Raw genomic sequence first — 14,458 nt, 5'->3', positions numbered from 1 at the left:
GATAAATGCCGTAGAAATACTGAAGAAGGGATTGCAAGTAATTGGTTCTTTAAAAGGATGGTTCTTGGTCTGCTTATGTAGACCTATACATTGGACATACTAACTAGTGTCCCTGTGACAGGAATAGATAGTTAGAAGTCCTCGTGTCCTAAACTAAGTTTGAGAAAAAAAAATCTGGGTAACCTCCTGTGTTCATATCTTCCACACTCTTAGAAGATGGTGGAGTTCTACAGGGAGCCAGTTCTGCGTCTTGCTTAAAAGAAACAATCCATATTATTGTTGGGGGTATGATATCTTGTACTTCTTCACTTTGTGTTTGTGGGCTGATTTTTGATGGGTTGTTAAAAGGCCTGGAGGAATTGCCCACCTCGCTTGTTATTGGGGCCTTGATGAAGTTGCAAATCGATAGTGGGGGTTCGGGGCAAGAGCCCCGGAGGAAATTTTTTAAGGATTATATGGGTATTTGGGTAAACTATACTTATATAATGTTGCTATGATTTTGTAGCGGCTGTCTTCTTGTAATCTAAGAGAGTTGTGAAGACGAGCAATTGTAAGTTGTAACCATATTTTCCAGTGATAGTGAAGTAGATCGATCTCAACTCACCATGGATATGGATAATATTCCTGAACCACGTAAATCGTTGTGTTGTATTTTTTATTTTTTTTTCCTCACGGATCAGCAAGAATATATTAGAAAAAAATAGAATAATATACAATAAATAACGTCTAGGCATCACCCATTACTTTTTTGGAGGGAGTTGTTTGGAAAGACATGCATAGGATAGGGCTCGATCTTGGTCTGAATTTGGATAGAGTTTTGTGGAGGACAAGGACCCGGATTGCTGACCCCTTATAGGGGATGTTCCCATGATGCGTCTTTCCCTACTACTTTACCTTCTGCTCTTATCTCCGTTTTTCTTCATTTTAACATCTCTTTTGTGCTTCTTTATTTTCTAATTTCCATATCAGGTCCATGTAGCTTATCCCATTTAGCTGGGATAAGGTTATAATTGTTGTTATTATTGTAATAGCTAAAAAAAAATGAGTCTGCATATTCATTGCCAATCCAGGGTAAATTTTTGACTTACAAAGTTAACCATATTTATTAACAGCATAGGGTCCACTCATAATTTTCCAATTTTTGTATGGATTTTGACATTCGAAAACCATGACCAATAGCTTAGCTTAGTGGTAACAGCTTCGATTGGAAGAGTCAATGCCCAATGGAGGAGGTCATAGGGCGCTCTGTAGGATAGAATACTTATTGTTAAGGATTCAGTTTTTGAATTTAAATTCAAACTTTACCCATTCAGCAAGATGCAGAAACGGTTATGGTTACAATTCCTTTAATATTTATCTTCAATGCTTATCTGTTGTAAATTTTCAAATTTTCAAATTTCATTCTTATCCAATTGTAACAGCTCTCCTATATTGTGATATAAAAATAGCACATAGCCCATGATTTAGGCAAGTGGAATTACTCAAAAATATATTTCAAAATCTCGTTCTTATGTGGTATTAGTCGACCACAATGACCTGATGTAATCATGTCAACCTCTTCCGTTGTTTCTCCTACCTCCGCTACACCACCGTCATCTACTTCTTCATCTTCTGCCAACTTCCATCACCGCATCAGTTTGAAGCTGACCAGTGACAATTTCCTCCTATGGAAAACGCAGTTATATCCTCTCCTGGCAGTTAAGATTTACTTGGTTTTGTGGATGGTACTCTTGCATGTCCACTGGTTACCATCGCTGTTGAAGGTTCTACTACTGCTACGTCTAATCTAGCCTATCTCGACTGAGTTTGCAAGGACCAACTTGTTCTCAGCTGGCTCATTGCCTCGTTGACCCCAGAAATCTTTCCATATGTTGTTGGCCTAAACACTGCATCTCAAGTTTGGCATGCACTGCAAACTTCTTTTGGCACTCTCTCTCATGCGAGTGTCCTTCAACTTCACCTATAGTTGCAGAACACAGCCAAAGGTGATAAATCCATTTCCACCAATGTTCGTGAAGTGAAATATATCTCTGATTAGCTTGCGGCTGCCAATCAACCCTTGGCTTCTGAACAACTGAATGCCATTGTATTTCGTAACCTTGGTGCGGACTATAGTGATATTGTGGCCGCTCTAGCCACCAAGCCCGAACCTGTCGAGTTTCCCGATCTTCATTGTCTCCTTTTGAGTCCCGAGCTCCTCATGAAGATGGCATAGGCCTCTATCGAAGTGAACCTCACTCATGCTTCTCCACCACCCTATGGATCTCCCAATATGGCTTCATCAACTACTGCAACAAACGCCAACCATACTCCACATTCCCGTGGCTTTGGTTCAAAGCAACACAAGAAGGAGCATTGTCACATATGTAACAAATACAATCATATAGCCAATCGTTGCTACTATCGGTACTCCAACTCCAATGGTAATGCTTCTTCACCAAATGCCAATATGGCCGGGATTCTACTAACAGCCCCCACTGCCGTAACTAAATGATTCCCTAATATGGCCTCTACCCACCATGTCATTCCTGACATCTCCAACCTGCATATTGCTTCTGGTTGTATGGGTAATGATCACTTATGGGTTGGTAATGGTGTTGGGTTACATATTTGTAATGTCGGATTCTCTAAACTTCTGTCCTCATCCAATAATTCTTTTCATTTCAAAACATTCTTCATGTACCTCGAATTACTAAAAATCTCCTTTCAACTCATCATTTTACTAAGGATAATAACTGCGTTTTTGAATTTCATTCATTTGATAGAGACCCTTGTAGCAGCAGTGAAAAAATGCCTCTGCTTCAAGGGTCTCTTAAGGGGGGTCTCTATCAACTGAAGGGTCTCCATTCTCCAGCAACTTCACCATCTGCTCACAATGTTACCTCCAATGTTCACCCCACATCTGATGCTTGGCACGCTCATCTTGGTCATCCACACACTCGGACTGTTCGCACCATAATCAACTCTCAATCATTGCCTTGTTCTTCCTCTACAATAAATAAATGTTCTTCATGTTTTCTTGGGAAATCTCATAAAGCATCTTTACCTCTTACTGGTAGTATTAGTTCTGCACCTCTAGAGTTAATTTTCAGTGATGTATGGGGCCCTGCGCCTATGAACTCTACTACTAGTCATTCTTATTTTGTTATCTTTATTGATGATTTCTCCAAATTTACTTGGCTTTACCCTTTCTCTAATCGTTTCATGGTTTCTTTTATTTTTACCCAATTTAAGAAAATGGTTGAAAAACAATTTTCTCGACCTATAAAAGCCTTCCAATCAAACTGGGGTGGGGAATTTCAGAAGTTAAATCCATATCTTCAACAACATGGTATTCTTCATAGAGTTGCGTGCCCTCATACGCATGAACAAAATGGTACTGCTGAGCTTAAAATACGTCAAATTGTTGATACAGGGCTAACTCTTCTTGCTCATGCCTCTGTTCCTTTCAAATATTGGAATTATGATTTTGAAACAGCTATTTTCTTAATCAATCGTCTACCTACTCCCACTCTTCAAAACATCTCCCCTTTTTAATTTCTTTTTCGAAGTACACCAAACTACAAATTTTTAAAAGTATTTGGTTGTGCTGTTTATCCACTTTTACCTCCTTATAACTCTCACAAATTTTCTTTGCAGTCTAAAACTTGTGTCTTTTTGGGCTACATCCCTTTACATCTTGGGTACTGGTGTTTGGATGTCCAAACGGGTCGTCTCTACATAGTCAGGCATGCTCATTTTCTTGAACGCCATTTCCCTTATGTCACATTAGTCCACCAAACCACACCCCATCATTTGATCCCACTCCATTGCTCACCATGACATCTTCGGTTGCAAGTCCCTCACAACCCCTTACAGTATTTAGCACATCTGGTATGTTACTCCCCTCCCCTTCCACCACCACCACCAACTCACCTACTACTCCCACCGACAATACTAATATGTATTTCAATGCTATGCCTAACCCGCAAGTGCAGGACTCTATTCCACATGATGCAGGTCCCTCCATTGGTGATATGGATATTGCCCAAGTTCCACATGATGAACAGCCACTTGCTTCTCACTTGCGCACTCATCCAATGACACTGCGCTCCAACCCACGCCCATCAACACGTTATCCTTTACCATCAGCAGATCTGTCTCATTGCCACTCAGAAATGGAACCTTCTTCCTTCACTGAAGCCAACAAGCATGCTCATTGGAGGGATGCCATGCTACTAGGATTCAATGCTCTGTTAAAAAATGGCACATGGACATTAACTCCCTCTTCACTCAATCTCAATGTGGTAGGTTATAAATGGGTTTGTATCAAGCACAAGGCTGACGGCTCAATTGAATGTTACAAAGCATGGCTCGTCGCTAAGGAGTACAATCAACAGGAGGTATCGACTATATGGAAACATTCAGTCCTAGTAGTCAAGCCCACAATAGTTCGCACAATTTTATCTTTAGCCACAACTCGACATTGGGAATTGTGTCAGTTGGATGTTAGCAATGCTTTCCTACATGACACCTTGAATGAGGTAGTTTATATGACACACCCTATTGGGTTTATTGATCCAGATAAACCCAACCATTCCTGTCGGCTCCATAAGTCTCTGTATGGATAAAAACAGGCCCCACGTGCTTGGTTACACAGGTTGAGTACATTTCTCACCTCTCTCGGCTTTGAAGGTTTGAAAACTGACACCTCTTTATTCATTCTCAAAAATGGATCTCATCATATCTTTCTTCTCATTTATGTGGATGACATTGTCATCACTGGTTCTGATCTAGTCTTGGTGAACAATACCATTGCTGCTTTGATCTACGAGTTTGCTATTCGAGATTTGGGTGCTCTCCATTATTTTCTTGGCATTGAGGTCTTGTCACATTCCAACGGTATACTCTTATCTCAACAGAAATATATAACAGATATTTTAAAGAAAACCGGCATGGATGGGGCAAAACCGGTTCACACACCAATGGCTACCACGGTCCATCTCTCACAAGCTATGGGAAAACCTCTAGTGGATGCCGCCATCTATCGTAGTACTGTTGGTGCATTACAGTATGCCATCCTCACTAGACCTGATATATCCTTCTCTGTTAATAAGATCTGCCAGTTCTTGAAGGCACCAACTAATGAACATTGGCAAGTAGTCAAGCAAATCCTTCGCTATCTTAAAGAGACTATATCACATGGCTTATTGCTCAATAGAAATCCTACACAGTGCTTAGTCGCCTATAATGATGTTGACTAAGTAGGCTGCCCCGAGGACAGAAAATCAATTGGGGGTTATGCCATCTTCTTAGGTGACAATTTGATTTCTTGGTCCGCTCAAAAGCAATCCCCAATAGAACAATCTTCAACAGAATCTGAATATCGTGCAATTGTTAATGCAACCGCTGAGCTCATCTCGTTGTCCTCATTACTCCAAGAACTTGGCATGCCCATAAACGATTCTCCCATTTTATGGTGCGACAACCTTGGTGCAACATATCTCACTGTCAACCCTCTCTTTCATGCTCGTACTAAACATATCGAGATCGATTTCCACTTTGTTTTCCAACTAGTCTCATAGGGTCAACTGGAGGTGAAATTTAACTCCACTCGAGATCAAGTGGCAGATATCTTCACAAAACCGCTATCAACTAGCCGGTTCATCTTTCTTCGAGACAAGCTGAAGATTTGTTGAAGACCATCTTCAACTTGAGGGGGGCTGTTAAGGATTCAGTTTTAAAATTTAAATTCAAACTTTACCCATTCTGCAAGATGCAGAAACAGTTACGGTTACAATTCCTTTAATATTTATCTTCAATGCTTATCTGTTGTAAATTTTCAAATTTCATTCTTATCCAATTGTAACAGCTCTCCTATATTTGTGATATCAAAACAGCACATAGCCCATGATTTGGGCAAGTGGAATTACTCAAAAATATATTTCAAAATCTCTCTTCTTCCAGTGCATTGAAGATAAATATTAAAGGAATTGTAACCGTAACCGTTTCTGCATCTTGCTGAACGGGTAAAGTTTGAATTTGAATTCAAAATTAAATTCAAAAACTGAATCCTTAACAAATATAACCTTCTTGCGAATAAAAAAAGTAAAGTTTAAGGTTGAGGTGACTCTGGTGTGAAGCCGTGGTTTATGCTAAAAATTACATGGTGATGATAGACTCATCCTTTCTATATGGTATTGCAAAATATTGTCCCTGATTATATATATATATATATATATACTAGTAAAAAAAAACACGTGCAAATGCACGTGTGGCCAAACATTTTTATACACGGTTTTTTTCAACAATCAATGGTTAAATGCTATTTTGGAGAGAGAGAGAGAGAGAGAGAGAGAGAGAGAGAGAGAGAACAAATGANTATGTGTTTGGAAACCTTTTATATATATATATATATATATATATATACTAGTAAAAAAAACACGTGCAAATGCACGTGTGGCCAAACATTTTTATACACACGGTTTTTTTCAACAATCAATGGTTAAATGCTATTTTGGAGAGAGAGAGAGAACAAATGATTTACATGATTGAGTGCAATGGACAACTTGACACAAAGTCAATATTATTTCGAGTAAAATTTGTCACTTTAATTGAGTTTCTAACCCTTGAAACATAAACAAAATGGAAATTTTCCAACTAATATTAACATTTATTTTATAACTCAAAAACTTAATAGATATGGTAACAAAAAATAAAAATAAAAAAAATGAAGGGGTGGGGCAGCATATGATGACAGAGTTGTCTGCCATTTCATCAATAACTTTGCAAAACTTTATCATTACCGGTGATAAATTGAACAAGCATATCAAAGATGTTTTAAGTGGGAAGGACAAAGCTTCTAAATCCCAATAGTGGGTGATGTGTTAGTACCTATATCAGAGACGCTTTAAGTGGGAATATAAGAAACATACCAAATGGAAGCCCAAAAGTGCAAACAAAACTACTGAGTTTGAGTTATTTACAATCATGATAATAAGCATAGAAATAAAACTTTCTTACCTTCGGAAATCTAAGAAGAATATTAAATATGGTTTCATGTGTCATCAAAATCCATTTAATAAAATAATAGATTACCAAATTTTCGTAGAAGAAAAAGAAGATAACTAAGAAACAAGGTTTTATTTCAAGACTAAGTCATACTTGCACAATCCAATCCCCCCAAGGAGTAGACAACTCCATTTATTATCATTTTGGCCAAAAGAGGGTTTGTTTTCAGAGCTTCCTCATAAGCAATCCAATTGTGTTGGGGTGCATATCTTAATATCTCATAGAGAGTCCATTCCTAAGAACAACAAGGAAAAGTTCATGAGTTATCTCAAACCATAAAAGAGAGGGGGAGGGAGCAAGGCTTCTTTATAATGAAAAATGGCATGATATATTAGATCCAGTTTCTAAATACAATGATTTATATCTTTCACACAAGAAATTAATGTCATGATTACCCAATTTAATGCCAAAATGAAGAACTCTACATCATTACAAAATTATGAGGACTATGGACAAAAAATCCTATCCGAGAATCCAAAAAAGAATAAAATCTGAGAACCAAAAAAAAAAAATGTAAAATAAGAATTGCCAATAACTGAAACATGATAAGTGGATGAAAGTAAAATTTTGTATTCTACCATACATACACTACAGTGGTAGAACCAACATATGGCATAGTAGCTTATGGCCACAATGTAATGCACTCATGATCAAAGTTGAAGCTAAAATAATATTTCTACGGAATAATAGTTCTTCATTATACTAAAAATGAGAACTCGACCAAACAAAAAGTTACCTGCCCATAAGCTATTATCAATAAAACATGGCACTGACCACCGCTTTGGTCGACAATAGTCATAGCCATTTCAACAATGGGAGCAAATGATGTTGGTCCAATTATAACGAAGCTGACAATCATGTACCAGATTGATATCTTCTTCAAAGCAAAAATAATGCAATAAGAAAAGTTTAACCTGCCAACGGTAGACGGGGACTATTTCTTTGTTGGAGTCAAAGCTTTCTCTAATCCATCAATGTCTCTCATCAGGATAGTAACTAAAGACATCTTGATCATATATTGATGTTGCCAAAATATAGATGAGAGAACGTTAGTGTGTAATCAAGATAGAGTTAGCTACTAAACAACCCATGAAAGCATATGATCATAAGAAACTGTCATCTCCAAATCTGAAACAGGGTATCAAATCATCCTTATAAAAAAAAAAAACTTAATGCTCTTGAAATGATAGATATTGCTTGCTCATGAGGATTTTGAGTGTCTCCAATGTGATCAAAGCTTTGCCGATTGAATGACTTTGCACCTATTACAAAAGTACCAAACATGCCAGACCAAAAGTAACATATAGAGAGGAGTGGAGAGAAAAGGAATTACCTCATGTAAAAACACTTCAATGCAATCAGATTAACAGAAGGAAGCACTTTGAGCTGCAATCTAGAGCTTCTCTCTACTCTTACGGAGAAGGAAACCCTAGAAGATTAAAGAATTTTATAATTTGAAACTTAAAAAGAAGTAAACAAAGAGAAATACAGAGAAAGAAGGAATATTAACTATCAAATAGAAAGATGATTGAAAATAGAAACTATATTGAATATTAACCATCAAATAGAAAAATGATTCAAAATAGAAACTATATCGAATATTAATCTATCACCAGTATTGGTACTAATTTAGCTTAAATGGATTCTTTTAAGAATGTTATTAACCATCAAAAGCTACTTGATATTAAACAATCAATATTGCAACAAGCGATATCTATCCCTTCCATGAAAACTAATTGAGCCAAATTTGACAAAGACATGGAAAATCTACTCTCAAGTACTGTTTCAAAAATTCCAATCTCAACGTAGTTCATTATGACAACAAAGTATTTTACTTTATTTATATATAAGAAGTATATGGCACTTGTAAATTGTGAATGCCCAAAACTTCTAGAAGAAATTAAAGCATGAATCATAGTTAGAGATTTTTTTTTCCCTAATGAAAGAACTGTAGCCAAAAGAATTAAATCAACTGCTGAGTAAAAAAAAAAAACAATAACTGTAGCCCATAATGGTTCATTACAACCCTTCACTTCTAACAATTGCAACAAAACTAATGGGTGAAAGAAATAAACCTGTGCAATTTCTTCAATTGTGCTAATCATTCTGGCTCTGCTCTTCAGGTTTGTAACAACAGCATCAACAGTCATTGTGATTCCACGACGTAGATCCATTGCATTCATCCCAGCTACAAACTGATTTGCAGCCCTCGGAAAATATAGCACGGGTGAGGACTGTGGCACAAGTGGTACCTGCATAAATGAAAGGTTCACCGCATTAGCCACAGATCAAAAAGAAAAAAAAATCTTTTACGGAGTTATTAATAATTTTTGAAAAGAGAAGAAGAGAAACGGTTGAGAGAGAGGTGGACAGGCTTATTGCAAAAGAAGAATGAAAGTGGGAAAGAGAGAGAGATAGATAAGAGAGGAAGGTGTGGGAGAGGACGGTGAGGAATTATTAATGATAAGGAAACTAATAAAATTTTGATAGAAAAAACTCTTAAAATAAAGATTTAAAAAAAAATCTTAAAAGATATTTCTAAAAGAGAAAAAGGAGGAACAGTTGAGAGAGGGGAGGAAAGGCGATATACAAAAGAAGGAAAATGGGAAAGAGAGAGATAAGAGAGAAGGGTGGAATTATTATTGATAAGGAAACTAATAAGATTTTGATAGAATGTGGAGTTTTGTGGACGACAAGGAAAGATGGATTATTGGTAATGGTCTTCTTGCTAATTTTTGGAAGGATAAATGGTGGGGACAGAGATCTATAATGGAGGAGATCAACTTAGATAATTCCAGCTCTCTAATCACTTCTGCTACAGTGGGAGATTTTATTAGAGAGGGACAATGGCATCTTCCAGAGGTAAATGCTCCTTTGCTTAAGCAGATTTTTAATCAGATAAAAAAGATTAAAATTCCCAGTGTGCAAATGGAAGATGTAAGTGTTTGGTCTTTAACGCCTATGGGGAATTTTTCTACGGCGTCAGCTTGGGAGGTCATCAGAAAGGAGTCGCCTAAGGTGCCCTGGGTCTCATTAATTTGGCAAAAGGACTTACCCCCTAGATATTCTACTTTTGGATGGAGACTGGTTCACTGTAAGCTTCCTACAGACGAGAACATTAGAAGCAAAGGTGTCTACTTGGCCTCTTGCTGTTATCTCTGTGGGATGGCCGAAGAAAATATTGATCATATTTTTCTCCACTGCCCATTATCTATTTCTATATGGAAAAAATTTTTAAATTGTTTTGGGATTCAGTGGAAAAATCAGGTGTCGATTGCCAACTTCCTTCTATGGTGGAAGAGAAGAGCTACTGGCCTCAACGTTAAAAAGCCATGGAAGATGGGATTTCTGCTAATTACTTATCATCTATGGTGGGAGAGAAATCAAAGAAGGCATGAGGCTAAGGCAAGACAGGCTAATTTTATTTTTGAATCCATCAGACAGGAGCTGATTCTATGCCATGGCAGTTCATGCAAAGAGGTTAAGGCAGTTTCAGATGTGTTATGCTGCAGAAATCTGGGCTTATCGATTTCTCCCTCAGTTTCCTCTCCACCCCTTGAGGTGCACTGGTGTCGACCGGCCCCTGGCTGGATAAAGATCAATGTGGATGGTAGTTCCTTGGGCAATCCTGGTAAAGCTGGAGCAGGTGGTGTGATGCGAAACAGTGAAGGCCAGGTTTGTGATTCTTTTAGTATTTTTCTGGGTATTAAGAAGATATACGAGGCTGAGTTTGAAGCGGTATTGGAAGGAATTGCAATGGCACAGACTCATAATGCGACACATGTGTGGATAGAATCAGACTCGGCGTCTGTGGTGTCTGCGATTCAACGAAGGCAGATCCCCTGGTTTGCTCTCCAAAAATGGATTTTTTTCCTTCATTATTTGGAAGCCATTTCTTGGAAAATAACTCACTGCTTTCGGGAAGCAAACCCCATTGCAGATTTTTTAGCTAAAAAGGCCTCTAAATCTGGCCTGTCCGAGACTTCAGTGGAATTTCCTAATCGCATTGTAGCAGAGCTTGTGAATGATGGTGCAAATATGCACAGATTTAGATTTGCCTAGGATGCTCGCTTGCTTTCTCTGCTGATGGCAATGCCGAAGGTGGAGACAGCAAGTTGGGCTAATGGAGTCAGCTGTAATTTTCTTTTTTTCTCTTCTTTTTGGAAATTCTTCCCTTCTTAATAAATTACCCTGTTACAAAAAAAAAAAAAAACTCTTAAAATATAGATTTTAAAAAAAAAATCCTAAAAGATATTTCAAAAAGAGTAAAATGGAGGAACGGTTGAGAGAGAAGAAGAAAGGCTTATCAGAAAAAAAGGAAAGTGGGAAAGAGTGAGATAAGAGAGGAGGGTGAGGAATTATTATTGACAAAGAAACTAATAAGATTTTGGCAAAAAAAAGTCCTAAAATATAGATTTTTAGATTTTTTTCTTTTTAAGAAAGTAAATCCTAAAAAATATTTTAAAAAGAGAAAAAGTAGGAATGGTTGAGAGAGAGAGAGAGGAGGAAAGGCGAAGGAAAGTGAGAGAAAGAATAGGCAAAGGATTTGAGTGATTTTTAAAAAATATTTAAATATTAAAAATATAAAAGGGTACCAACAATATGAGAAAAGTAAAAAATATTGACAAAAAAATATAACGAAAAAGATAAGGTATTTAAATAAGCAAGAGGGATAAAATAGTCAAGTGAAAAATTAGCCACGAAATATGAGTACATACTTTTATACAATAGTATGATATATATGTCCATGGTAGCTTCATGTTGCAGGACTTCCATCTAGCTTTAATCCATGGATGAGGAAACAAACATGAACTCTTCAGAGACTGCAACCATGACTTCAAATTCGAATAATGGCGTCGTTGTGAGCACCGGTGGGTCATTCAAATCCGGCAAATGCTGGAGGAAGAACTCGAAGATGATGCTGGCTTCCCAGTATGTATCTTCAATATCCCTAAAACTCTATTGTCTGTCAAGCCAGATTGCTTCATTCCCCACCAAACGGGTCTAAAAGATACCACCCCAACAAATTTTAGGGTTTTGCCCCCTTTCTTCTTCTCTTCAGATCGAGAGGTGAACACCGATTTGCCCCTTTCTTCTTCTTGCTTCTATCTATTCAGCTTCTCCTCTAACCTATTTTCCTATAATTTCAACGTCTGCCGGGCCACCTAAAGTTGATGGATACTATTGATCTTCGAAAAACCTCCTATTATATCTTGCTCCATAGTTCCCAAGAAAAGACCACAAGATGGCCTGGTTTTGCATTAAAAGGGAACCTGATTATTGCAAATTGCCAAGGTTTGGACCGCCTTGTGTGGAGTAAAATAGGTTCGGAAGTTTAAGATAATCAATGAAGAACGGGACACATCAGAAGGGTTAGTAGAAGTAGAAAAAAGAAGTAGGTCACATGAGCTGTCTCAGCTGGTCGGTTTTGGTCTTGGATTCAAAGGGAATGGACCCAATTCATCCCCAAAGGAACTCAGTCTCGCTAGCCCTCAAACATTTGTTTTCTTCCCACAGTAACTCTTCTGAAATATTCTGCAAAAAAACCCACCTGTTCGGTAAACAAACGAAAAGATGATAAAAAGTAAATCTCATCAATACAGATAAAGAAGAAAAGGAAAAATAAAAACACAGATGCAAATAGAACTGAATACTGGTTGTGCTCCAATCTTGGCTGTTTGGGGGTGTATTTCCTTTCAACCTGTACTCATGCATGACCCATTTGGCCTTTTGTCCTTTTGGAGCTTTACCTCCCTAGAATGCCACAAGGTTGCTGCAGAAAGAAGAGCCCAAAGACAATTCCAGAGCCTGAAATTCGAAAACCTCGTCGAAGAAATGAAGAAGCTCATGCCAAAGATCCGAGGTTGCTACAACAACTACCTTGATTTAAGTGGTGAAGCACTAGCATGGATGTTAGCAGTTGATGCATGCTTCTTGCTTGAGTTCCTCCAAATTTATGCCATCAAAGAAGGCAAAGTCCAAACAGAATTTCATGCAGGCAAGAATTTTAGTAATTATGTTATGCTTAGAGATATAGTGATGCTTGAAAATCAAATCCCACTGTTCCTAATGAGGAAGGTCTTAGAACTCCAGCATTCCTCCTTAGAAGCAGCAGATGTGACATTCATTGCCTCTTTAATTGGTTTATGCAAAGAGGTATCTCCATTCAAGATGATGAATTTCTCAAGCATCAAATTCACAGAGCATTCACACTTGCTAGATGTTCTGTACCACATGATTGTGCCCAAATCTGAAGAACAACCCGAATTCGCCATCGAATTAGTCTCTGATGGACTAGATGTTCCCACTGTTGATGAGATTGTAGAAGAGATCAAAGATTCAACTCAAGTATTGGATTTGATCCGGAATCTGCTATCCAAATTAACAGAAGGTCCAGTAAGTATTGTTACAAGAGTAATAATTTCCACACCTGCTAATTTCTTTTCTAAATTACCTGTGTTTTCCATCCTAAAGCAGCCTTTAGAATTACTGTTTTCCAAAACTAAAGCTGAAACCATATCTGAATATGAGGATTCAAGTTCAACAAACAACATCCACAAGCCTCCTTTGATAGGGGAAATCGCGATCCCTTCAGTGACCAAACTCTACAATTCCGGTGTCCAATTTGCACCCATAAAAGGGGATCTCACATACATTACCTTCGACACCAAATCATTCACACTTTACCTCCCTACTGTTACCATAGATGTTAACACTGAAGTGATATTAAGAAACTTGGTTGCATATGAAGCATCAAATGCATCAGGACCATTAACTTTTACACGATACACAGAATTGATGAATGGCATTATAGACACCAAGGAGGATGTGAAACTGCTTAGAGAGAAAGGGATTGTTCTGAATCATCTGAAGAGTGATGAAGAAGTTGCTAACCTGTGGAATGGGATGAGTGGATCAGTGAGATTAACAAAAGTTCCCTTCTCGGACAAGGTAATTGAAGATGTCAACAAATATTATAGAGGTACATGGAAGGTCAAGGTAGGGAACCCCTTGAAAAAGTATGTTTTTGGTTCTTGGAAATTCCTAACACTCTTAGCAGCTATTTTTCTGTTGTTGATGACAACTCTTCAAGCATTTTGCTCAGTGTATAGCTGCGGCAGTGTTCTACGTATTGATTCAACGATCGATCAGTGATTCATAGTGCTGTGCCTGCTGCAAATATGATCATTTTGTTATCGTTCTTGTTCTTTGTCCATGGTTTGTTTATTTCAGTTCATGACATTCTATATGAAAGATTCAAGAGAACAGTTTCTAGGGAGTTTTTTTGCTTGATTTCTCTCTGAAAAATGTTATCAAATCTGTTGTAGACTAAGTAGTCTATCCAAAATTTTGGTGCCTCAAAGATAGATATATATATATATATATATATATAGAGTAGGTAACTTGA

General features: G+C 37.6%; 1 protein-coding gene and 2 long non-coding RNA genes across 3 annotated transcripts; 1 reads left to right on the top strand and 2 right to left on the bottom strand.

Annotated features, from left to right (window-relative positions):
- Positions 1-7,296: 7,296 nt before the first annotated feature.
- Positions 7,297-9,295, bottom strand: LOC122078401. Its single transcript, XR_006140059.1, has 3 exons — positions 9,126-9,295; positions 8,384-8,479; positions 7,297-8,056 (listed from the first exon to the last, which is right to left on the bottom strand). It is a non-coding gene; the product is annotated as an uncharacterized LOC122078401 (long non-coding RNA).
- Positions 9,296-12,360: 3,065 nt separating this feature from the next.
- LOC122078579 lies at positions 12,361-12,778 on the bottom strand. Its single transcript, XR_006140121.1, has 2 exons — positions 12,705-12,778; positions 12,361-12,585 (listed from the first exon to the last, which is right to left on the bottom strand). It is a non-coding gene; the product is annotated as an uncharacterized LOC122078579 (long non-coding RNA).
- Positions 12,779-12,885: 107 nt separating this feature from the next.
- On the top strand, positions 12,886-14,205 carry LOC122078040 (putative UPF0481 protein At3g02645). Its single transcript, XM_042643915.1, has one exon. The coding sequence runs from the start codon at positions 12,886-12,888 to the stop codon at positions 14,203-14,205; it is 1,320 nt and encodes a 439-aa protein (XP_042499849.1).
- The last annotated feature ends 253 nt before the right edge of the window (positions 14,206-14,458 follow it).

Source organism: Macadamia integrifolia, chromosome 5 (genome assembly GCF_013358625.1).
Source record: "Macadamia integrifolia cultivar HAES 741 chromosome 5, SCU_Mint_v3, whole genome shotgun sequence".
Lineage (NCBI taxonomy): Eukaryota > Viridiplantae > Streptophyta > Magnoliopsida > Proteales > Proteaceae > Macadamia > Macadamia integrifolia.
Note: the sequence above shows the minus strand (reverse complement) of the source record. Positions and strands in the feature narration are given on the sequence as shown.

Bases quoted from the DNA above. Each gene is read 5' to 3' on its own strand.
- LOC122078040 (XM_042643915.1), top strand. From the start codon at position 12,886: ATGAAGAAGCTCATGCCAAAGATCCGAGGTTGCTACAACAACTACCTT.